The sequence below is a fragment of the Strigops habroptila genome, chromosome 3, assembly GCF_004027225.2.
Source record: "Strigops habroptila isolate Jane chromosome 3, bStrHab1.2.pri, whole genome shotgun sequence".
Taxonomy (NCBI): Eukaryota; Metazoa; Chordata; class Aves; order Psittaciformes; family Psittacidae; genus Strigops; species Strigops habroptila.
The window spans coordinates 65,843,242-65,869,309 of record NC_044279.2 but is presented as its reverse complement, the minus strand read 5'-3'; the positions used below and the strand labels follow the sequence as shown (position 1 = coordinate 65,869,309).

Here is a 26,068-nt window from a genome sequence, read left to right as displayed (position 1 = left end):
TCTGAAAAGTAATCTTTTTTTTTTCTTTTTCATCATTGCTTTTAGGCCATCCTGTAGGAAAGTAACTGAGAGAGAGCATTAAAGGAAGTTACTGGTAAAAACTTTATTAGGCACTGCAGAAGTGGCCACTGACTTGGAATGTGAAAAAAAAAATAGATTTTTCTGGTGCATTTGAGTACAACACTCATGTAATAGCTGCAACATTTTATGTAATTTCTTCTTAAAGGAAATTTTTCATGATCATATCTACCAAGGGACTGTTCCCTACAATGAAAGTTTCGAGCGTAGTTCAAAACCATGCATTATATGAAGGTTATCAGTGAGATGCAAATAACTTGTTTTTTACTCCTTAGTTTGCAACAACATCTCTTGCTTTCAGCACAGATTTCACATTTTAATATGGAATATGCAGATGTCTTTGCTCAAAAAGATGGGGCATGGCACATAGTTTTTGACAGTTTGTATCCTTCAAATGCTTATTTCCATGCATGTTCTTTTTGAGTATGCTTAGATCACATGGACAAATGACAGCTGAAATGTAGCTGAAGGAACCTGCTTTATATTTTTAAATGCTTAAAGCTACAAACATTGTAACTAGGGCAAAAACCTCATAGTATGAATGAAAAGCCGAACATTTGGAAGATCATTTTAAAGTACTACTGTATTGGTTAATGTTAAATAGAAGGGGTAAGTACATGCTATTCCCAATTTATTCTGATTTTTGTCCTAAATTATGTTGTGAGGCTTCTGATAGCATCTTTTGTTTCGGTTAAGCTTCCCACCCTTACTTCTACAAGTACATCACACTCTTGTTGAATGCATTAAATTTTCCTAAAAATTACTTCTTTTCTGCGTCTATAAAGATTCCCAAACTCAGCAGATCCCCAAACTCAGAACCATTTTCACTATCAAGTTTAAGTTTATCCTCCTCAAAATAAACACCTGCTGAGGCAAAAAAAACCCCCAAAAAACCTTATAATAGCTGCAGTTCAGATTCTATCCAAACTAGAGTGCTGCCATCCCGCAGTACTCTTATGCGACCTGATCAGAACCAAAGATTTCCTCAATGCCTCTAAAACTGAAACAGAATGTATTTCATGGGAGAAGATACCTCTTAATAAATCTGTTTGCTAAGCACCTGAAAGAAATATGCCAAACATGCTATTCTGAGAGACACTGTAGTCTGCATTTGTAACCAGTGGATATCAAAATAGAGCTGTATACTTCCCATCTCACATTCTCATGATAATGAAGATGCTGTAGCAAGGTGCGGTTTGATGAGTGTGGTAACACTATCTTCAATCAACCATATCGTTTTGCATACTTTTCCCAGTATAGTTTCTGGGAATGGCCAACTTTGGATCAGATTTGGTACAGCTTCTTTATACCTAACAAGATAGAACCTTTTCCATTCACATCTATAGAAAGAATCTGTTTGAAAGGTTCTTCTAGAAAACAACGTTGGTTTTAGGAGATGAGCTAACTTATGTAAGATTTTTATTTGGGTGTCTCAGCAACATAAAATCATCAGGCTTTTAGCTCCGAAATGGTCTGTTTTACATTTTTTCAGAGTGGTCCTGCTAGGATCACTGCCCTCACATCTTTTCTTTTAAATCAGAAATCCTGTTCCACTGAGTTGGTACATTCACTGTTCTTTCTTTTTTGCCCTTGGCAACTGCTCAGTTTAATACCTTTTGCTGAAGACTGTTTTCAGTAGCTGTCAGCTTAAAAGTGTAAGACATACCTTGATTCTTTAACATACGCTATTTCAAAATGGCAGGATAATATTCAACTGTTATCCCAAATTTATGCACATTTTTAGAAGAGGACTTTTCTTGCTTGATAGCTTGTTCAGTGTATGCCGTAAGATAAACATAAGCTACTCTAGCATAGTTCTTAAATGCTTTGCTTTTAAATTTTTTTCTTCTTACATTGTATTTAATTTTTTATTTTGTTTCAATGGCTGATTTTTGCATTCAATTTTTCTTTTAATTATTGATTGTGTCAGGTATTATTCTAGAAGGAATGAAAAAATCTTATACCCATATGAAAGAAAACAGCTGCTGTATTATGATTTGTTTTCTTTTCTGGCTAGTGAGACTGCAGTTAAGAGAGACATGTGTGATCTCAGATCACAGAAATACCCTCTGAAACCTCAATAAAATTCCATTCATAAGGAAGATTTTATTGCTGTTTAGAAAATACTTCTTTCAGCCAAGTGGTGCAGGTCTCCAGAGCAGAGAGTGACTGCCTGTGTGTGATCTGTTCACAGGGTGGTTGGCTTGTGCACTGGAGTTAAAGGTAAAAAGAACAGCACCTCTGGGACTTGTCCCACACTGTTAGGGCCAAATTCAACTAATCCAGTGTGTTGCAGGGAGAAAGAATCCACATTGAAGCCTAATCAGCCATTTTATAACTGTCATTTTTGGCTTTGCATCTGTTTGCTCAATTAACAAAACAGAAGAAAAAATACAACAGAACAAACTTATTTGTTGAGCTACTGAATGCTTTTATTAAGGTCCTTAATGCATTAGTATTTTTCTTAACAAAGGAACACCTATATCGTTACCTCACAGATTTACTTCAGAGTTCGCCTTGAATATGTATTTTTAAAGCTCTTAGTTTTAGTAAAAACTGGTAGTTGCAAGGTTTTCAGGTTAAAGATTTCTTTTCTAGTTCAATTGCCATCAGCTTTCAAAAATAATTATAGAATTGGACATATAATTAATTTTATGTTTCAAATTCTACATCCACTATGAAATTATGGTAATATGCATTATTTTCATCACAAAACATGCTTCCTAGTGAAGAGATGCTGAGAATTTAAATAGTTGGGAAGCTGCACATTAGTTTTCTTAGGGTTTTGATAGCTGCACAGTAGTGGGGTAGGTGTAGCGGATTATATCTACAAAACTGGAATTATAGATTAGTGGAAACATGAGGTGCTATAGATGTTTACCTGAAATTTTTAGAGCGTCTTGGTTTTAGTATGTTGTACCTGGCCCTGTCTGAAAGTGAACCTTTGGTTTGCTTAATTTGGTATGGACTTGTTGCACTAAAATGAAGACACTTCTGTTAATCTCTGCTGTTAATCCTTCAATTTCAGCCAATTGGTTAAGGCACATTTTTCTTCTATTTTCTACTACATTGCAGCATTTGTGTGTAATTGGGCTACTACCTCAAAACTGGAGAGTAGCCTAGTTGATTCTGGGTTTGTTCAGTCAAGGGATTGAAATTAAAAATAGGTCTGTTTTCCCTGAAACAGATTAGTTTGATAGTACTTAGAGCATGCATTTGAGACATGTGCTACTCATACTTTGTTAGGTTTCTTTCTGTTAATGTATTTATTATGTACCTTTCTCTTAATTCATTGACTGTTGATGCTACACCATTTCACTCTATCATGAGGAAAATTGTTTCCATAAATGTGTGTTCCCTACTGATTGCTGAGAAATAACATTTCACAGCGAAGCTTAGACCTGAGTTTGAAGGCCTTTAGTTAGTCTTAAAGAAATTATGTTTAAAGATAGTATATTTTTGCAGTTATCTCTAGTGTAGGCCGGTAGCTGTTTCTGGTTAGGACTTGCTAAAATCCTCTCACGAAACATGCCGTGTGGCTTTTAATAACTTGTGCCACCTCACTACTTCAACTATGCTTATCTATAAAATTTAAGTATTGCTAATGGGTCAGGTGATGGGCTTTCTTTCTGAGGTGTTTTCAAGTGATAGGAGGGTTTGGGTTACACTTTTTTATTATATTGAGTTTCTAGGTTTATATGTCATATGCTCCCCTTTCCCATATTTTCCCATCATCTGTTTCTGGAGCATTACCTTAATGTTTTTTAGCTAGAGTCAGAGGTGCAGGCTAAAGCGCTGTCTGCATCACGAAGTGTGCACTGATATCATTCAGATAATTCCTAACACTGAGAAAGACAATGACCAGTGTAGAGTCGAGATCTGCTTCTAGTCTTTGATTTCCACACCTCTGGATTCAGACACTCTTAAGCTCTCGTTCCTAAAATCTGGAGCAAGCTGATTTCCCATAGCCTTTCAAGTCTTCATCCCTTGCCCTTTCCAGTGCTGATCTGAACACACACTTTGTTTTTAAAAATCAAAGTTTCCTAGCTTCAGGAAATGAAGTTCACCCTCCCCATCTCTTAAAGCCACTGCGGGACAACTTGACTCACATACAACGTACCAGTTAAATTTTCAGGGTCTGTTAATATTTTCATTGGCATATGTTACCTTGTCATATAAATGACACAAAACAGCGAGGAACAGTGTAACAAAATGATGACAGATTGTGGGAGGAGAGATGCACAAGCAGAAGAGGTAGCTAAGTGCTGGAGTTTGCCAGCTGTGCATCCGAACAAGAGCAACTCATTGAAAGTATATATATCTCTCCATCTTTTAGCTTGGATGCAATGCGCCACAGAGGCGGTAAGCTTAAACCAAGCTGAAAAGCATAGTAAAATCATTGTTCCTTTATCTTAGTAATTTAGTGCACTATTCTTTGACCTTATTATAATGTTGAAGAATAGTGAGAAGCTACGTAAGAAGCTAGGATTGCTCGGTACAGCCCAACAAAGCAAAGGAAGAGGCCCAGATAATGCTTACTGTTCTAAAAAAATAACTGCACCCATACCTTGTAGAGCTTCAGCAGCGTGTAACTCCCCTGATCCTAATTTTCCAATGCATAAGATAGGGAACTTGTTCAATCTTTGCCAATTTTTCTCTGACTGTCAATCAGACACCCAGTTGTGGTGATAGGACTGTGTGATGTGGTCAGTCCTGTTTCCTTCATCGCTTATTTAGCTTCCTTTCATCACTTTCTTTTTTTGAGGTTAAGCAGTTAGGCTTTCCAAATGCTGCCATCATCCTCTGTGGTTTGGTGATCAACCACTGATAAGGTGAAGTGAGTTCTGAGCAACGAAAAGCTAAAGCAGAACCTTTCAGAAAAGGGGATTTTCTTTTTTTCAAAACAAAGTAGCATTTTAGGGAAGAATTTCTTCTTGGTGTTCTCTGTTACGCTTCCTAGAATGTAAATGTTTTCCTTTGTGTACCAAAACTACAAAAAAAAACCCCACCAAAACAAAAAAACCCACCCCAACAACAACCAAACAAACCCAACAACTCATCTATGTCAGTGTATTTAGGATCTTTTAAATGCATAAGTTAAAGACTAAGGATATGGCCAGCTAAAACATTTGGTGGGGGAGACCTTAAAAACAGAGAAGTGATGAAGGAAATGGCAGTGGTAATGTAGTAAGTTGGACACTTTCCTGTGAGTTTTAAATCAATCCAACTCGGATCACTAGCATCCCATTGTGTTGATCTTACTGATTTTATTTTTTTTTTCAATAAAAATTTCTTCTTTTTTCTCACTTATTTAATCATTAATGAACAAGACTGCTAATGAAGGTGTGGACAACTTAGTTGATTGTTTCCTGCCTTCCAGCATTTCTTTCCAGAATTTTTTCCCATTATAGTGTGTTTTGCCCTCTGGCCTTAATTGGTGTATTATCATAGTTTTTCAGGTGGCTGCTCCATTTAATTCCACAAGTGAATAAATGTATTTCGCTGCATCTTTTAGGACTACAAAGTGCTTTGAGGTCTTAAGCAATTATATCAACTTCTTCAAGGAGGATGGCCAAGGAGGAAGGTGCTGATCTCCTCCCTCTGCTGACCAGCAATAGGACATAAGGAAATGGAATGAAGCTGCATCAGGGGAAGTTCAGGTTGGATATTAGGAAAAAGTTCTTCACTAAACAGTGGTTGGTCACTGGAACAAACTCCCCAGGGAAGTGGTCACGGCACAGGGTTCAAGGAACATCTGGACAACACACTTTGTCATGCAGTTTAGTTTTAGACAGTCCTGCAAGGAGCAGGGAGTTGGACTCAATGATCCTTATGGGTCCCTTCCAACTTGAGATATTCTGTGGTTCTGTATTATACATTGTAAAATCTAATATTTCATAACACAAGGCACATCAGCAATTTTAAAATAAATAATATATTACTTCATTGCATACAGTTTTCTTTCAAGTATTTTTTTTCAGTAATGTTGACTGTTACATCAGTTTAACTTCTGTTGAGGAGCAAAGCGTGCTTTAAGGCAAATGAAGTTCATCTGTCCATTAGGATTAGTAGCTGCAGCAAGAGAGGACTGTCCTGTGGGTGGTAGTAATGCTACGTCAATGAAGGCTTGAGCTAAACAATCTTTCTGACATGGCTGACTGACACATGGAAAGATTTTCTGAGTACCTAAGCCAGATGAATAAAGTGAGCTGTTTCTGTAGCTGTGCACAGGATCTGTGTATATTTTTCCCCAGTGTGTGTATTCATGAGGTGAAATATAGTATGTGTGTATACATTTTATATTTATATTAGGGAAGAAAACTCTTCCAAAGGACTCACAGGTAACAATATGACTTTCCACTTTTCAGGAATGCTTGATGGTCCACTGGTTTTCTATTGCTTGTATTTGTCTTCCTGTTTTAAAATTATTTTAAAATGTGAAATCTTCTCATTTGAAAGTTTTTATTGCTTGTTGTGATTTTTTTTAATTCATTCCCCATGGTGCTTAGCTATACTTCATCGTTGGAAATTCAAGAATTTCACAGAGAATTGGAAAGCTGTGGCTTATTTTAAGTGATACAGCTTTGTTTCATTAAAAAAAAAAAAAGAAAAAAAAAGTCATAGAACTTAATAATTATTTTCAGTGTCCAGATTGAGAAATCTGGACACTTATCTTTTTCAGCAGGCATATGGCTTAAATTGGGCACCCAAAATCAAAGGATGTGAAATGATTAATTTGGAAAATCTTGGCCTGTCTTTAGTTGAAAGAGTTTGGGTTTTATTTTTTTAAATCGGAAGCCTGATTTTGATTTTACTTCCTTTCCTCTAATGTATTCCATTGTAACAGTACATGAACATTCTCGTTAGATTTTTCTTCTTTTATATGTCATCTTTATTATTTGATTTGAGGGTGACTGAGAATAAACATCATCTGAGATGAGGTAGTTTTGCTTTTGTTAGTTTTCTTATTGTTTCTGTTGGTTCCAGTGGTATCCTTCTTTTAAAGCTTTATCTCACTGAACATAAACTGGTTCTCCAATTTTTATTAGGATCACCACCATTCTTTCTCTCTCTGTAGTCCCATTTTGAAAAGATGTTTCAGTAAGAATATGTACTTATGGTAATATTTAATGGCCTATATCTCTCAGAAATTCATGTGGTCATGATGAGAACTCCATGTACACATTGCAAATTGGTGTTGTCTCAATCGCTCTACATGCTAACACTAATGCTTTCTAAAAAACACTCATAAATCTCTAAGCTTTTGCCATCACTGTAATTAATTCCTTCTCTTTTTGCTGTCTTTAATCTTGTGCAGTTTTTCTGAGTTCTAATAAAAATACTGTTACAGATGAAGGGTTTCTTTACAACTTTATTGTCCCTTTGAAAGGATTATGTGCTGTATATGTGTGTAATTGCATTCAAAAGAGTTAAAAGAACATCGAGTTTACAAAATGAATCTCTCAAACTGAGGGAATTCCAGGGTTTTGTTTCTTTCTGCAGTCCTAATTAGCTGCCTTGTGCACATGTGACGTATCTTTATTTTCCTATTGGCTGTTTCCTCATAGAATGCATGAGTTGCAGCGTGCTCACTTAAGACACATACTGGTTGTGTTCTATTTTGTTATTTCAGTTCATTTTATTGTCCAATTATGCACATTGTTCAGTGGTGGTGTGAAGATGAAATTGTTCTATAACAATCATTAGTAGTATTTCAGTGTTCAGAATAGCAAAAGAACTGTCTTACTGAGCAGTGAATTGGGTGATTCCTGTTAATCAAGCTTCTGAGGTCTGTTGATATTAAAAATATGTGTTTGTATGTATATTTAAATATTTTAAAATATTGTTTGCATATATAAAAACATGATTCTCCAACTTCAGCTTTGAAGACTGAAAGTTATCTGACAGAGAAAAAGGAGAATTCTTTACAGAATCATAGTATGGATTCTTTACAGTTTCACAGAACTTCCGTAGTGCAAATGTACAAGAGCTATGGGCCTGTATATGCAAAACCTCTTATGTAATTAGAAGTATTATAGAAGTGAGAATTATTATTTGGTACCATGGGCATTGAGATAAGACGAGATGTGCTTTTACGCATCAAATGACTGTAAGCCTTTTAAAGATTTCAAATTTCATGTGACCTTCACAGCCTATATACTTAAACAGTTGGGGAAATTTTAGGAAATTTTACATAGATAGGTGTGTTATTTGAAAGGTTTATTGCCCAACTTTTGTTGCTTTTTGACAACAGAGGTATAGAGTGATAGTTGTATCCTGCACATGATTCAAGGTCGGGTTGGATGGGGCTTTGCACAACCTGGTCTAGTGGAAGGTGTCCCTGCCCATGGCAGGGGGGTTGGAACTAGATGATCTTTAAGGACCCTTCCAACCGAACCTATTCTATGATTATATGAATTCAAGTTTTCAAACAATATGAATGACAGTTATGAGGATTGATCTGACTATCACAAGCCCTAAGTAATTTCAAGACTTCCATCTTTTAGATTGCTTTAGGAAAGCTTGAGTTTATCTCAAAATACCTACTTAATATGTTACAAATGCATTGATTTTGGTTCAGACATGCGAATGTGGTTGTCAGTAGTGTTTATCCTTATAATTAGTCCTTTCTTTGAAATAAATATTTTGTTTGAAAACATTATGGACCCTGTGGGAGACTATCTACTTCATATTGATTTTGATGAAGGTTGTGACTTTATTATTATTGTTGTCTCTTATCTAACCAGTGATTACAGTAACACAGACCAGTTTCCCCAACAGGTGAATCTAGGTTTGCAAGCTTTTAAAAAATAATTAATTCCACTAGTCTTAATTTAGGAGTTGAATAAGAATTCTCATATGGAGTTGAATGTGTAGGGCTGACACATTTTCATTTCTGCATTGACTTAGCCATACTTTCTATGTTTATTTTGTTGGAAGGATAGAACCATTTATTGTACAAGCTGAGTTGGTGCCAACATCATCTTTCCAATAAGTTGTTTAATCACTGAACAAGTCTCCTTTCAAACTGGGCAATGCGCCCGTTGCCAGTGTGCAGCACTGGGTTAGAATAACTTAACAATTATACTGGATGTGTTTAAAAAGCATCCTGACTCAAATCAGCTGTAACTGTTGGACAAGGCAGTTAAGTATGCCAGTAATTTTTTAACATCATCAGAAAAGGACTTTCCTTTTTTTCTTGGTCTTTGGAGGCCATCAGCACTTTTTTGCACTAATAGAAGTTTGTTTAGCACCAAGGAAAATTTGCTGTCTTTGCAATTTTCCCAGCTCCAGTTGGCTTACATTGCAAAAAGCAGAGCTTAGTGTTGAACCTACTTTTTTTTTTTTTTTTTTGGAAGAACTCAAAGCACTGACTAGCCATGTGCCACATAATTTGAACATATATATTACAAAGAGATGTGTTCTTGATCATACTTTTGTTATGAGTTCTGAAGAAAATACTAAAGCAATCAGAGCTGTTTGTGATCTGTTCTCTAACTGTTTCTGAAATACAGAAGAAACATTCTTCCCTCTCAGTGTGGATAACATACCAGATATGAAGCTAGTATATCATTCTGCTTTCTAAACAGTAAATTAAAGAGCTGTCTCTACTGCTTGCATGATGTTTTGGGAAAATCTTGCAATGAAAGAATCTGTCTTTTATTCCAAAATCCAAACTCCAGATATAATTATGGAGAAAAGGGCTGAGGAAGCAAAGCTAGCCTGTTTTGTTTTGATTGGACTAAAAGTTTAGACTTTAGTTTTCTGTGGTCAGGAGGCTGAGATTAAAGGGTCTGTAATTAGATTCAATACTCTATGTGTCTTAATGCCCAGAAAGGCCAAACCCTGTCTGCCGGCAATGGTAGTTGCCAGGATCATCAAAAATAATTCATAGATGCAAGTGAAAAGGAAATTATGCACACTTTCTGAAATAGTTTGTTCTTACTTGCTCTGTCTTGTTTCTGTAAAAAGAAAGGATAGGAAATCCCTCAAAATATCTAGTAAACAAATAGAACTTGAGGTTAAAAAAAAAATAGTTTTACTTCTAGAGACAGATTGCCTAGATCTTGTAGGTAGTCCTCTATAGTCAAGTCATGTTTCATTGGGTTTTTCCTTTGATCCTCCTATTTTCCTTACATTAGGTATAGTGGTACCCAAACCAAAATAGGCTGTTAGATGTCTGTGTCTTTTATAGGTGTGTGCATGTATGAACAAAGGAAAAATTTCTGCCACATAGTCACAAGAGGGCAGGTGCACCTTTTGATTAACAGTTTATACCAAATAATAATTAAGGGGGTTGTTTCAGAAATTTCCACATTTAGGTTAATAGTAATGAGCAAAACAAAGCATTCTTTTGGCTGAATTAACAGTTGAGGGTAATGCTTGAGAATGAGTTGGTGTGGGTGACCTTCTGGAAATGAAGTGATGGTACTTGAGAGTTCCACTCTTCCCCAGTCCAGTTGCCCAGCGCTAGGGCTGATGGGGAAGCATGCTTTGGACCGCACTCTGAGTGCTCTTCTCTTTTACAGGCAAGTTAAAGATCAAAATAAGAAAGTAGCAAATCTGAAGCACAAAGAACAAGTGGAGAAAAAGAAGAGTGCACAGATGCTGGAGGAGGCAAGGAGACGAGAGGATAATCTTAATGACAGCTCCCAACAGCTTCAGGTAACATGGGAATTGAATTAAAGCAATACGGCTATTCAGCCAGGCTTAACTACCTTGGTCTCCACTGTACCTCCTGATCCATTTTCATAGCTGTTACCTAAGAAATTTGTTTAAAAGCACACATCTATCCCAGAGCATTTTAAAGAAAGCCTTTCTGTCGCCTGCGTAGCTTACTCCATTTTCATAAAAAAGAAAATAGTTTTACCTGTCTACTCGGTTATGAAGTGCATTGAACTAATTTTATCTTTCCGGTATTGAGATTGGTGTGACATTTCTTCCTTCACTGCTTTTCTAACAGCCTTTTTATTTAGCTGTTTTGTGTATTTTCCCAGCTGGTTTTACCTTATATTGGTGCCTTCAGTAAATTAAAGATAAGCCAGTAAGTATTCTTACAATAAATTGGAATTATTGTAGGGTAACTGGAGGACCATGTTTTGAGTGTTTACTCATCCTTGTTTGACAGTGAAACCCTACTCTATGTCATGAGTTCTTGGTATGCTTACTAGTCAGTTTGCTTTATTTCTGAAATGATAACATCCTGCTGCCTCACAGAATTAGCTGGTTACCTCAAATCTGCCTAGGTACGTGAAAGTCACTGGTATAAAAGCAAATCAAATATTTCTCATTGTGCTATATGTTGATGTAAGACGTAGATGGTTTATCAAACGGTAAGTTTTCAAGTGCTGTCATAAAAGCGTTGAACTATCGCCATGAAGTAAAGCAAAAATACCATGTTGCTAAGTGAGGAGATAGTAGATATTTTGCCTGTGACTTCTTTAATTTACAAAAATAACTTTCCTTTTGGTGAGTGAAAATAAGCATGGAAACAGTAATCTACCCTTGCAGTCTTTTAAAATTATTTTTTAAATCTTCAGAGAGAAATCCTTCTCTTAGGTATTTTCTTTTGTTATCCTAGGTTAAATCCTGTTTCTTGTTACCAGCTACATATCTTAGTACATCTACAGTGAAGACACAGAATAAATCCTAATAGTTCACTAGCAAAGATAAATCCCCGGCTTAGTTTAAACAGATACTTCTTTACTCTGTTCTCTGGAATTCCAGGGGGATGGTTTCAACTCTTTAAGAACTTTTGAAAGAACCACAGAAACATGCGTCCATGTGGAATGCTCTCAGATGCACCATTTTGTGGTTTTCCCCTCAATTCCAGTCCTTTATGTTCAGGGTACTGAAATAGTTAAGTTCCAAGTGTATGAAAATGATTTCATAACTGCAGACTTTTATAAAAGGTGGGGATGCAGGATTTCTACATCTGCTAATAGGTTTTGTGGCTGTAACGCTATGGCAATCCACAAGGCTGTCATTATGTGGCAGCTTAAGTTTAAATAACACAATCCTCCTGGTATTAGTGAAATGTCTTTAAAAAATCCTAAAACTAATACAATACTTGGTTAGATTTCTAATCTGCATTTGAATAAATCTGTATCTTGAGTTTGAAAAGATAAGTGGTACTTCACATTTGCCTTGCAATTATGTGCATGGAGTATGAAGCAAATGACACTGTTCCACAAGACCATATTCTTGGGTTTTATGTAGCTCCTTCAGATTTTAAAAGATATGGCTTTCTGTTTGGGCTTTTTTCCCCACAATTATTCTTCCCCTTTTCACTTTTCTTTCTTTGAGGCAAATGGAATGCTTTGGAAAAAGCCTGAAATCTGATTTCTCTCAGCTCCTATGTGCATACTAAAAATTGCTGGGTTTGTTTTTTGATTTATTTTGGTTCAGGGTTTGGTTTTGGTTTTTGCGTTTTGTTTTGTTTTGTTTTTTGTAAAAGACTGTGAGTTACGTAATGTGTTTGTACAATTATGCATAGCAGTGGACAGACAGTGGTATTTTGGTTACTGATAACTTTAAGTCCTGTTAAAACTATTTAACACCAGTTTCTGATTCTTCAAAGAGATTGTACAGCTTTGCTGGCAGCAGTGAGGCAGCTTTTGCTCAGAAATTAGGTGGCAAAAAATGGTGCTGCTTTGTATCAGAGTTCTTTAAGAATGTATAGCTGTCCTTGCAATGTCCTATCCAATTCTTTACTTACAAAGTATTTTAGCAGTAGAGAGATCATAGATATAAAACTATGAATGGCATAGTTAGCATAGTTTTACTGTAAATATTTCCTCATTTTTAATTTCAATGTAACCAACTCATCTAGGAACAAGAAACAACTCACCAGTTGTCTCTTTTGAGGAAGCCAAGTTGTTTGATATTTTTCTCTTTTTCCAGTGTTATTTTTTTGTAGGTTGGTAGTCTAACAGGGAGACTAAAATTAGGAATGAGTTGTGTAAGTTTATTATCTTTACCTTTTTATGTTCAGGTTTTGCAATTAGTGGTATCTGTAGAGCAGTACATACTTTGTTCCTGTTTGCTTGTGTTGTGTTTTACTCTGCACTGGTGTCTTTTGCTTTCTATATAATTATATGCAAGTATTTCTGAGTTTAAAAATAGACATTATTAAATGCATGTAGAATTTAAGATTGAAGTGGGATGCAATAGTCAACATTGAAATGTGTAAGCTAGCATAGTATTAATATTACTTGATTTTCTCTAGTGCTTTTCCTGCTTTTGTGAACCTAATTGTCCTGTTTGGGTGGGCTCTATTTTGGAGAGTCTTTCCCCATATTCAAAACAAGGCTGAAGGGAATGCTTTCATTCACAGATGAAAAAGGTCTGTATGCTCTAATGAAAATATCAGGCTAAGGTAAAATATGGAGTGTTTAATGATAAGTGACAGGTTCAATAAAAACTCCTTCCTTTAGAAGAGCCCTCTGCTTATGGCCTCCCTCTCTCAATGACTGCAACTTTTTGGTTTCCTCGAAGTAAAATTTACTCAGGAGCACATTTCAGTTTGTTAGTTATGGAGACCTGGCTTCTCCATCGACTCTAAAGGGCACTACCTTCTAATCAATAAAAAAAATAAATTTAAACCTGAGAGGAACATGGATTTTTTAAATTTTTTTTTATGGAACCATTGTTGGCTTTGGGGTCAGGACACACAAGCACCAATTTCAGATAATTTTGGTCTTGGTGGTTTTGGCTGGAATTAATAATAAGACATTATGAAATGCATAAAAATATATGATCTGCATGTTCTTTGGTTGACCATCTGCAATCCAGTCAAATACACACGCTCCCAAGCACATACTCCACTCCTCCTCACTCTGTCCCTAACAGGCATGTGGTTTCTTTCTTCCTGAGTCCAGTAACAAAATGTTCGTTTATTCAGAGAGCTCTGATGATGGAAATTTGGTATTTTGGGGAGTAGGGGAAGAATGAAAACCGTAATGTCTAAATTCTAGTGAGATGGATAAATGGCTTTCCAAATTTGTCTTTTCCTCCTGGGTTCCCTTAAACCACAACTCTCCAGAGATCTGAGAGGTTAACGAGTGTCTGGTCTATAAGCAGGATAAAAAAAACAAGCTGTTGGGCTGGAGTAGAAAATTTTTGCTTCAAGTAACTCAAGCTTGGCTATTGTGAAAAGGAATTGATACGCTGTCTTATCCTAGGAAGGTAACATTTACTGAAATTTCATGATATTCAAATGGATACTTCGAAATGACATCTGGAAGGTAGTATGCATATTTTCTTGTTTTACCACTCCAGCATCCTCCGGAGTTTTCAGGAGGAATTTTCAGAATACCTTGTGGCATGGAGTTGTGTACTATTCTATCTGTACTGCAGCAGCTATCCATCAGTCTCTAATTGCTGATAACAAACTGTATGTCCAGAAGTTGTGTAAAATATATTTAAGTGCTTTAATGAACAACTGTAAAACCAAGTAAACTTACTAATTTTTTTCTTCTTTTTCCACACCCAAGTTTAGATAATTTAGTGTATAATTCCTATTCTGTGAACTATATATGCAAGTATATGTTGATTGCTCCTTGTGATGATATAATTCTTCTATTGTGTTGACCTTTGAATTGGAAAGATATCCTTCTAGTGGAAAGAACTAAATTTTCAATCTAAACAAATGTGCAATTTTTTGTTTGATAAAATGATTTTACTGGGATCCAGACAAGGTTCAATGAAATCGATAGGTAGCCAAATACCTTCTCATCAAATGAGCTTTCTAAATTCATTAAATGTCAACCAAAATCTAGTCTTATTTTACTGAAGAATTTCTTCTTGACATGCTATGATTGGTTCTTGAGGGTAGGGTGGCTGAAGTTTTTTCATCTGATCTGTTGATGGTAATACCATGCTACAATGAAAATCTATGGTTTGTTATCTTTGGGCTGTTAGTAAAGAGAGATCTTGCTTCCCAAATTAATCTATGAACTTGGATTTGGACAGTGTGTGCAAAGCCTCTGAAGAAATGGTTAGATTTAAAGAAAAGTTTTCTACACTTAAAGTTCAAGATTTCCTCCATAACTTCTTAGCCATTATCAGCTTTGAAGCAAATTGGTTATGCTAGTTAAGTGGTGTTATATGTTTCCCTGGGATAAGTGAATTTTAAGTGCTGATGAGTTCCTGGCTAATCTTAGTTCCATATAGACCGCTGCCATGTCAGATTCCAGCCTTGCCCTCCAGCTGAGTGAACTTTCTTTATCCCTTGGGTAGCCCAGCTCAGCATGATAAGGCCCATGAAACTGTCAGCTACTCCATATCAGCCTAGTAGAAATGTATTCTTTAATGCCATCTTGAATCTGCAGGATTTATTCCAGAGAACAGTCTGGAAGTATCAGACCTGTATTTTCTCATTGAGCTCAGATCCATCTTTGGGAATTATTCAGATCGAAGCATTCTTTTTCTTTCCCTTCCTCTCCAGTACTTTTTAGACCTCAATTACATCAGGGAGATGTTTTGGCCTCCCTTTCCCTGGATAATTCTCTGTGCTGCTCAGCCTTTTAGGTGTCAGTGTTCCTTGGGGCTTGGGTGTCATTGGTTCCTTGGGTGTCATTAGCACTTTCACAGGTGGCTATAATTTCACCAAATGGTATATTCAGTTCTAGGTGAACCTCCTTCTGCCCTCTAGGATGGAACTCATGACATAAAGCATTTAAAGGATATGAATGTGCTTTGCAATTCAGTTTTGAAGAAATTTATTGGCTTTTTTTTGAAGGGATAAATTTTTCTTGTCAGTCACCATAAAGGATGAAACACTGTTACATGTTCTTGATAATTAAGCTAAGTATGATTCTGAGTTCAGAGAGGATGTTAATCAGTTTTGTACTGGCTGTCTCTCAGTATTACATAGGACTTTTTAAAATGAAAATGCAGCAGATATGAACAAATATAGTCTCTAAAGAACCTCATAAAAAATCTAAATGGAATAAATGTATGCACATTATTCCTCCTATTTTATTTGGGCTAAACACAGTGGTAGCCAGTAGGTAGTTTTGGGATCAACTGACCCTCCAACTCTTTCTCTGAGAGATTCTGTGACAGCTGGCTATGCATTAGAAAACAGGATACACATACTCAGTAGAGACTTTAATACGCATGATGATTTGTTAACCATGTAATATTCCAGCAGCAATTTTAATTTCTATCAGCTTTTACAATATGTTACAGAAAATGCAATGTTCCACAAACGTTGCATTCTCTACTTATTTGGAGGGTTGTGATTTTCAGCACAGTTGTCTACAACAACTGTGTGCAGTTGTTGTAGACACAAGCAAATATTTAACCCTGGCAGTTGCTTCAAGAAAAACTAGTTCTTGTTCTTATCATGTCATAACTCTCCCTGTCAAGAGAGCTTTTCCTGGATGTCCAGGAGAAGTTCCAAAAATGATGACCTTTTAGGCTGGCTTCGCGTAAGTTACAGTGAGGGGAAGTTTCATGGGGGGGAGGTGGATTAATTTGAATTGTAGCCTTTTTTTCAGGAATTTAAAATTTATAATTAAGCATTTCTGGATACATCTACTTTTATGACATAGAAAATGTATGGATAATGAATAGACAGCCTCACTTCATATCTTGTTATATCTGTGTGAAGTAAGATAGTAGTTGTGGACATGGGTATTCTTCATTTGTAATGCTCTGTAGTGGAAAAAAGAGTTAGGCATTTTCACAGTGTTAATACCTTAAATAATTTTAATCATTTAATATCACAAAGGTAGGAGTGGAAAGAAATGCTAGCTCACACAACAGTGGAGGAATACTGCACAGTACCAAAAATAAATGTGTAATATGAAATAACAGTATCATGAAATTACGTTTTCATGTAAAAATGGCAGTGATGGATTTCCATCTTAGCAAGAGTGTAGCGCACGTAAAAATGAGCTTCTAGCTAAAAAAGAAGGTTTCTTCCCTTTTTTCTATTGAAGTAATGAAGTACAACTTTATTTCGATGAAGACCATGAAGACTTGCTAACAGATCACCAGAAAGTAAACGCAGCAAGGTAGGAAGAATATCTTGACCAATAAAGATGAATGAAGTCAAGCCCTGCAGCATCTGCCTAGATGAATATTAGTCCTTTTCATCTCCTATCGTGTCACATGTGGATCTGATGGACTTTGCAAGACAGGTATTCTCCATTTACTTGAAGGAAGCTCATCAAGACAAGCTTTCATACACATTAAGCCTGGAGGGTATTTACTTGGGTCTGTTTCTAATACCAGTTTTCCCAATTTTTCATACAGACATCTGATACCTGTTTCTCCAAACAGCTGCATATGGAGAGAATGTAGTAATATGGGTGACCATTATAAAAGTGCAGATTTACCTCTCCAATTTCTTAATTTTACTGGATTTGTGAGATCTTGGTGTTATAACATTCTTACAATGTGAGTTGTGAGCCATGAGCAAACTGTGGGGACAGCCCTGTCTCCAGTTTCAGTAAAGACATTTTTTTCTGATGAATGTTTACAAGGTCTGACTAATTTAATTTTGCCCATGTGTGCAGTGTTGTATGTTGAAGCAACAACAAAAATAATACCTTTTTGAAAACAAAAATGGTTTGTCTCAGAAACAGATTTCTCTGTTCCTATATGAATTATTCAGTTGTGTTATTAAAGAAGGAGGATGCAGGGTTTTTCTCCATCTAAAATATAATATACATTTCTGAATATCAGAATAAATATATGATCTTGTTCTTAGATTTGATATGACAGTTCTTACAGAGACAGACTCTGTCGTTCTACATAATCAATGTTTATGACATTAAATACATTGTTAAAGAAATACCTTCTCCTGTATCTGACCAGAAGAGAGCACTCCTTATAGAATACCTGGTACCACAACATTTACAGAAACTAAGCTTGAAAACACTTGGCATTTGGAATGGATAAGCATATCCCTGGATAGACACTTGGCCATCTGCTCTATTTGTTTTCACTTCACAGTTTAGTTTACCATACATTTATTATGTACAAGCTAAATGTATTCACTGCCTTCACATCTTTAAAAAAGATGAACCATTTGACTCTGTCATCTTAAGCAATTTAAAAATGCTCTACAGTCTTGAACAGACAGCTGGAAAAATTTTGTGAAAGTCGCTTTTTACAACTAGCATTAGGCCGTCTCCCAATTATCCCAGTATTTCCTTAACTGCAAATTGAGATTTGTAGTGAGAGAAAGCCATTATATGGCTTGAGAGTTTTTAATGGGGGAAAGAGGACTCCCTACATCCTAACATTTCTCTGTGATCCATCAGGAATATTATTCTCCAGACACAGTTTCACCCAGTCTTTTCTGCAGAAACATTAGGTGTGAGTGGAAGATGAAACCTGCTATTCGTACTCTCTTGCCTGTTTGGCAAAGAGCAGGGTTGGTACCCTTTATGATACGCCAGAAACTAAGTACAGTGAAGACTGGACAGCTGAATTTGTGCCAACAACCTTAACCACTAGATGTTTTTTGCAAGCAGTATTTTTTTTTCCAAGAGTAGTATCTGAGTTCAAACTCCTTTCCTAAAAACTGTCAGAGAGATTAATGTAACTGTTGACAACATGGTGTGGTTCCTGTGAGGAGGCCTCTCCTGAGAGTAGAAAACATTGAAGGCCAGATTTAAGCAAAACAATAGGAGTACATTCAAGGGGAAGAACAGCTCTCTTTTCATTTTGGTGTCTTATTTCATGAGCCTGAGAAATGGCAATAAATTTACATTTTTTCCCTCTTCTGATATTTTTTTCCCATCTCTCTCTCACACAAGATTTCTTTTTTTTTACTTACTGCGTTGAAAGTGGTTTCTAACACATCTCTTCCCAAGAATAAAAGTGCCCAATTGCCTCAGCTCATGTCATAGTCTCATTTTTCAGTAAAATTTCTATTCTACCTTTTTCTTGTTTTGCCCAGTAGAAGATAAGAGGGAATGGGGTGATGATGGGCACCTAAACGCAGACAGAATTCAGAATTTATTTTGCAAAGATAATGCATGTGGGGTTTTTTTTTTTTTCAGTTCCATACCTGTGGCAACAAATGGTTCAGTATTTCCATTTAAAAATTTCCTCTAATTAATTTCAAATAGTAATTAAACCTAATTCACTTCATTCTAATTCAGTATTATTCCTTAATCTTGCTTACTAAGCTGCTCAAGTTGCTGTCACCCTTAAACTACTCTGGGTTGTTTTTTGGAGGGGGGGAAGTGTTTGGGTTTTGGGGTTTTTTTTTTCTATCAAAACAAACAAGCCTATTCTGTCTTTAGCACTTTTCTTCTTGTATAGTTTTCCTCTGGCTAAAATTTACACACTCTTAGGATATATCAGAACAACTGTTCTTATTGTGATGTGCAAATATTAGCTGAGATTGAGGCTTACACTGCAAATCATGTGTTCATATTTGTCAGAAGGTTGTAAAATACTACAAGTCAGCACCAGTCCTTTCAGCTGTTGAATTTTGTTTGAGGTACTTTCAGATCAAAATGCAGGTGGTGGGAAAAACTAAGTCTTCTACTGAAGATTAAAGGATGATGGTCTCCTTAACATTCTAGAAAATGTCTATCGACAGTTATAATTCATCGACAGTTATACTTCATTGACAATTACAGCAGCCTTCCAGTACGTAAAGGAGCCTATGAGAAAGCTGGAGAGGGACTTTTTACAAGGGCATGTAGTGACAGGACAAGGGGGAATGGCTTTAAACTGAAAGAGGGGAGATTTAGATTAGATATTAGGAAGAAATTCTTCACTATGAGGGTGGTGAGGCCCTGGCACAGGTTGCCCAGAGAAGCTGTGGCTGCCCCATCCCTGGCAGTGTTCAAGGCCAGGCTGGACGGGGCTTGGAGCAACCTGGTCTAGTGGAAGGTGTCCCTGCCCATGGCAGGGGGTTGTGGAACTAGATGATCTTTAAGGTCCCTTCCAACCCAAACCATTCTATGATTCTATGACAAATTCAGTTTGGGACATTGTGTTGGTTTAGTTGCTGGGTTGATGATGGGTTCTGATCTAGCTATATTACCATAGGACAACAGTCTTGGAATTAAAATAAGTATTGTCATGCAAATATTCCTGGTTAACAGAACTATTAAAAAAAACATGTTAAGAAATATTAAACAACAAAACAGAAATACTGCTGTGCCACTGTGCACATCAGTAGTGAATTCATCTCTTGAATAATGTGCAATGATGTGGTCCATCCACCACAGAAAAGATATGGCAAAAGCAGAAGAGGTAAAAAAAAGTAATAAAATAGTAAACATAAGGACGAGCTTATGTTTCAACAGATATTAAATAAATTTAAACACTTAAACATGAAAAGAAATGAGTGAGGACAAGAGCCAGGGAGTACTTTTTCCATCTTTACAGGCTGAGAACAATAGATGATCATTTTGGAATATTTAGGGCTAAAGAAAAACAATAACTATTTTTCTCTTTCTTCTGAACTAGTTCAGGCTTTTATGGAAACAATTGGAGTTTCATACAAGGAAATGAGAATCTATCAGAATATGAAGAGCTTACACTTTCTTATCCTTTTGGCTTTTATGCCAGTGAATTGAAATGGTAATTTTTATGAAAGTTGCAATTCTACATTGCCTGTTTAAATGCTACTATCAGTGCAACACTGAAAATACACCAACAGGAAGTTTTATTTCAAATACTTCATTTCAGTACTTTTAAACTAACTATTTTCTGGTTATGTTAGTGTCTAAATGCCCAATGTTAACTTTTGCTTTTCAGTATTCTGTTCTTATGAATTTGTCTATTAGGTTTCATGTTCCATATGTGCATATGAATTGACTGCTGCTGCACACCTAAGTTATTCTGTTTGTCCTGATTCTTTCTTACTGCATTTTTTTAAGTTTCTGTTATTGTATCCAAGCCAAATATGTTTATTTCTTGTATTCGAATGTATGCTTACACTTTAGATACAGTGGTAAAACTGATCTGTGTATTTACTGTAAAGGTATTGATAACAGAAACCAGTTTTTAATCTTATAAGTAAAACATTTCCCTAGATTAGTATGTGTATATTTTGTTAGAAGCTGAATCCAGCTGGCTTCCAGGGGGATTGCGGGTGGGTTGGAATGTTCCCAGATGGTGTGAGAAACAGTGATAATTTAATTGTGACATGAAATTGGTTTGATGATCTCTAGTTTGAAGTTGAAGAGATAGGGGAACATCTGCATGAGTGAAAGTAATAATGTTGAGCATTTTTTGCATTAAGTAAAATGAATAGCGGTTAGCAGTAGCATCTTGCTAGACTGTTAGTCTTATCCCCGAACTGATGATTGCTTTAAAAGAAGCAGTTGCTAGCACAAATACAATAGCTGCTCCATTATGATGAAAATCAAGAAAGAGGCATCAGAGACTAAAATGAATGTATGAGACCAGAGGCGACTGCAGGAATTCCCTTCAAAATTGAAAGAGCGGGAGAGATTCAGTGGCATCAACTGCTGAGTAAATATTTCCTCGGTGGTATATCACTAGCAATTTTTGTCGTATGTTCAGCTATGAAAAAGAGGGAAGACGAGAAGTGAACTTTTATAGCTGGCTGTCCATGCATGCGGCTTCTCTGCTTTTTTTTTGCTGAATGATTGAAAATGAGCAAAGAAACTCAACTACTGTGATGTATTAGTACAATGATGATGACAGGACTGACATTGGCAAGGAGAGTTCAGAGGACTAGGGCTGTATCAAGGGAATAATGTATGGGTTCAAGCTTCATATTAACAGTGCAGTTAGTTAAAACTGCCAGGTTTTTTTGCTGTAATCCCATATCAATTTAGGAGTCTTGAGTCGTAGTACTGATTTATGTGTGAAGAAGAAATCCTATTACAGTAGCATTTTCCCAATTAGCCTCTCAAAAACAACCCCATAAAATAAAATAAAAATAAAAAAACAACTAGCAGACAAAGAAAAACCACAAGCCCCAATAACAATTACATGCTTTTGCTCACTTCAGAGCATTTTCGCAACTGTATTGTCAGCCTTGGGTCTCATTCCAATAGTCCATGCAGCGACCCACTGCGGTTAGATACAAGTTTAGTCCCTGTAGCTTTTAAAAAATACAAATGTAGTAATTTGCAGCAGCTGAAGCAAAATGTTAAAGCTGTTGGCACCCTACGTGAGCTGCTAAATGGTAAACCTGTTTGTTAGTATTGGCAAGGTACTTTACTCTGTCTAGGCTGTTGCTGATGAAAAGTGCCTATACAAAACCAACATACCTAACTGATTGCTGTGTTGGGAGCGCCAAGCTTAGAGTAACAGGAAAGAAGTGTCAAAAGCATGGCAGCTATCAGGAAGAAACGTTGCCAGTTTCTCATAGGAATAATCAGTTCTGCCTTTCCCTTTTAGGCCTGTGTAATAGTGTCTATAACTGTCCTTTTCTTCTTCCTCTCCGTTCTCCTTCAAGAAATGTATAAATAATCGATTGCAATGGAACTCCTCTTCAGTAGCAGAGAAGGATATACGAATTACAGAGCTTTATGGTGGGCATAATTCAACTAGTATCGATTAGGACCCTTTCTTACCGTTACCACAAGCTCTGTGTATTTTAGATTGCTTCAGATGTGGAACAAAACTGCTTATATTATAAAATATAAAATATATTTTGGAAACACTTTTTGAAAGTAACACACCGGAGTGGTAACATAAGTTATCTTGGAAGAAAACATAAATACGAATGGCTGCAGTTGTTCACCTGGTTTTGTAGACATACTGTATATTGTTCAGGAACATACAATGGGTACAGTGTATACAATACTTTTGTAGCAATTTTCAGGCAGTAATAGCAACATGCACAAGTTTTGTTGAAGACTTCATATGTGCTCAAGAAATAGGATGAAAAATTAAGCATTTCTCTTCACTAAAATTTATTTTTCTCCCCTTTCACTTCCCTGTAATTTAAATTAGATCCATTAATAGTAATGTATATGTATCTGGGTATTATCCGTTGCTGTCCATCTTTAGAACTAGTATATTTCTTTTCCAATTTTCATGGGTTTGTGTGGAGTTCTTTCCCATGTAAATATGTTTTAGGGACAAATGCATGTATGTTTTGCCCTCAGGATTATACATGTGTCACATATGGAACATAATTTACATCTTGACATACCTCAAAATTATTCCTTTTAGTGTCAACTGTCATTCAGTACTAATGCTATTGTATAGGAATGCCATTTCTTGTGTATTTTTTTGCTGCTTCTTTGTGACCTGTATGTTTAAGAACAGAAATGAGTTCACATAACTTCAGATGGATGAATTAATTCTATGTTTATTTTCTTAGCATGCAGAGAAGAGAATTTTTTTTTGCTGATGCTTACCACTTCAGTTAGCTTCTATGTAACTAATCTTGGTACCAGTATGTTTCCCATCAGAAATTTGTCATGTTACTTTACAGACATACTTTACTCTCTGTGTGGGGTTTTTTCTTTCTTCCTGTATGGAGTAGGTAGCCAGAACGACTTTGTGCAGGATAGAGCAGATGCCTCCCTGGTTTTATTCTTTCTATTTTATAAGCTTTGGTAGTTGAGCACATTTTATGATTTTCATTTAAGTGAATGTTGATACAAATAACTTTTAAAGTGTGCGTCTTTCCCGTGTATACAAGAGCAGATGCTTTTGTCAGCAGCATCTTTTTTAGCCCTGAATCATGCTTGAGTGTTGTCCTAACGTACAGCAATGATATTCAAGGGACAATGCTGTCCAAACACCACTCCATTTCCTACCTTTCTATTTCGAAAGAAAAATTCACTGGCCATTTCTCATAAATTGTTGGTTTCCTTATGATTTTTTTTCTCTCTGTGCTAATTTTAGTGCACTGGTTCAATTTATCATGTCTGAAAATAATTTTTATCCATTTTTTCTTTTTACTATAAATATATGTTTGTTCTTTCTGCAACTAATGATCCACCAGTGCACACATATTCTGGATGTACACAGCTTTTTCCATTGTGGTGCTCTCAGGAGAATGTACTCATCACCTTCTACTGTCCCTCATGTTTTCAATGTGGCATATGCAGTACTGTGGCCAGCTTTTTTGCACTTCCCTCTCAACTCCTAGTGGAATGAAATTCTTCTACTGCAGTTTTATTTCGTTGTCACATGTAGTTATTTTTCTGCATTTATACAACTTGTCAGGTTTGAATTCCAATCCATGTGTCTTATTTGGCAGATACAATTTTCCAGATGTTGACATGATGAGATAGCAGTCATGCATTTCGGGTCTGATCTCTCCAAAGACGAGGAAACATTGGTCAAGGAGCTCTTGCTTGGCAGTTTCTGTCTCTTTAGCTCTTAGACTATTCCTTTCATGCAGGAATTCATGATAACTACATATGCTGTTGACGTACTTATGAAAAACCCCTCTTTGGCTCACTCTGTGAGATACAGGGACTTCATATAAACCTAATACTGGATATACTCAGCTTCTGCCTAGACAGACAGAGGGTTCCCAATCATAGGTAACCCCCGATACTGAAGTTCTTTTACCAGTTGAGAGCATCAAGTCAGCTGTATGCAACATTGATGATACTAGTATTATTATTTGTGGTTATTATATACACTCTCCTGTTTATGCCCAGCAATATATACAGTAGCAGCTGTTTACAGGGTTGTTTGCCTCTCTGTTACTTTATTTTTATTTTCATTATCCCTAGTATTTGATTTATGTTTATTTGTAGTTCATGCTACATCTTGGTACCAAGCTATACACTACCCTAAAGGTATTTCCTTCTTCAGGAATTTATAAAGTCGTCTTCAATTCCACTCTTCAAGACAGCATGCTTTGGGGGTTTTTATTGCCATTTTCTTCAGGAAATGGTAATGAATACAGAGGGAGAAATGATCCAGCATGGACATCTCCTGTTTGGAACCAGTTGCACGGGGGCCCCAATGTATATTCTTGAAAACCCATCAAGTCAAAGTATTGTCTCATCAGTGTAAGAGGTGTTTACAAGTGACAATTTTGCATGTTCTTGTTCAGAGACTTTTTCAAGTACTTGATCAGCACATGGAACCAAATGAAGAAGCCTCACCTGAACTTTAAGGCCCTCTGATTGCTTCTGAAATCAAATGAAACTGTAATTTAACCTTTTGCTACCATCACATTGTATATTCTCTCAAAGGTCTTAAAGACCTTTTTGAAAAAAGCTGCAGGTTTTTACAAGTATTTTTCAGAGAAAAGCAGAGATCAGTTAACAAATCCATTTATTTTCATCAATTGTCGTCTTCTGAAGAGTAGCCTTCCCATTTTGGCATAGCATCTTTCATAGCAACCAACACTGGAGAAACCCACCTTCCATAATTTAGTGAGAGTCTTTTGGCATCTTTTGGTAGTCTCCTGAGATGGCAAATCAGAAGTCCTCAGTAACGAGCTGACTACAGCAGAACCTATTTTTCCTCTTCACATTTGGTGCCCATACTGATTATGGGCAAAGACAGGAAGCACGGGAACTTTATGGAAGAAACTTGTTAAGATTTGAATTTTTCCTATTAATCAACCAACATGCACTTTAGAGTTGCAGAGATCTTTAGAGGTTAGGTCCTTGTGGTTTTTGACTGTGAAAAATTCCTAACATTTGTAGATGGCCTGCTTCCAAATATTGGTGAAGAATTTGTTGTATCAGTAACTAAATGACAGTTTGCATCCAGGAGAAAGCTTTAAGTAGTACTCGAGGCAGCTGACAGTCCTGAGTTCCCAGGTTCCACTTACTTAGTGGAAGGTCAGTTCACAAAGCGGGATTTTTCTTTCTAGGGAGAGTTTTATTCCATCTAGAATGGACTAAGATCATTGTCACTGGGTTTTTTATCTAGGTTGTGGCTTCTTGAGGAAATACATGATGAGAAAGAGCAGTAGTTCACAGGAGTAAGTGCTTGTAATGATGCAACAATTTCACTGTTTAAGAAATAATTTATTCCTAGTTGGAAATGCTTCCAGTACTGTATTCTTCCCTTCTGGTTTATGAAGGCACACAGGTAAAACATGCTA

General features: G+C 36.3%; 1 protein-coding gene across 14 annotated transcripts in view; it reads left to right on the top strand.

Annotated features, from left to right (window-relative positions):
• The window catches only part of ERC1 (ELKS/RAB6-interacting/CAST family member 1), a 287,995-nt gene that overhangs the window by 138,740 nt on the left and 123,187 nt on the right, over window positions 1–26,068 (top strand). For all 14 annotated transcript variants that reach the window (XR_003990582.1, XR_003990581.1, XR_003990579.1 and 11 more), the window contains one exon: window positions 10,608–10,743. Coding sequence is in view for 8 of the 14 variants with exons in the window: in XM_030479675.1 (XP_030335535.1) it covers window positions 10,608–10,743 (136 nt within the window). In the remaining 6 variants the exon portion in view is untranslated. The remainder of the gene's footprint in view (window positions 1–10,607; window positions 10,744–26,068) is intronic.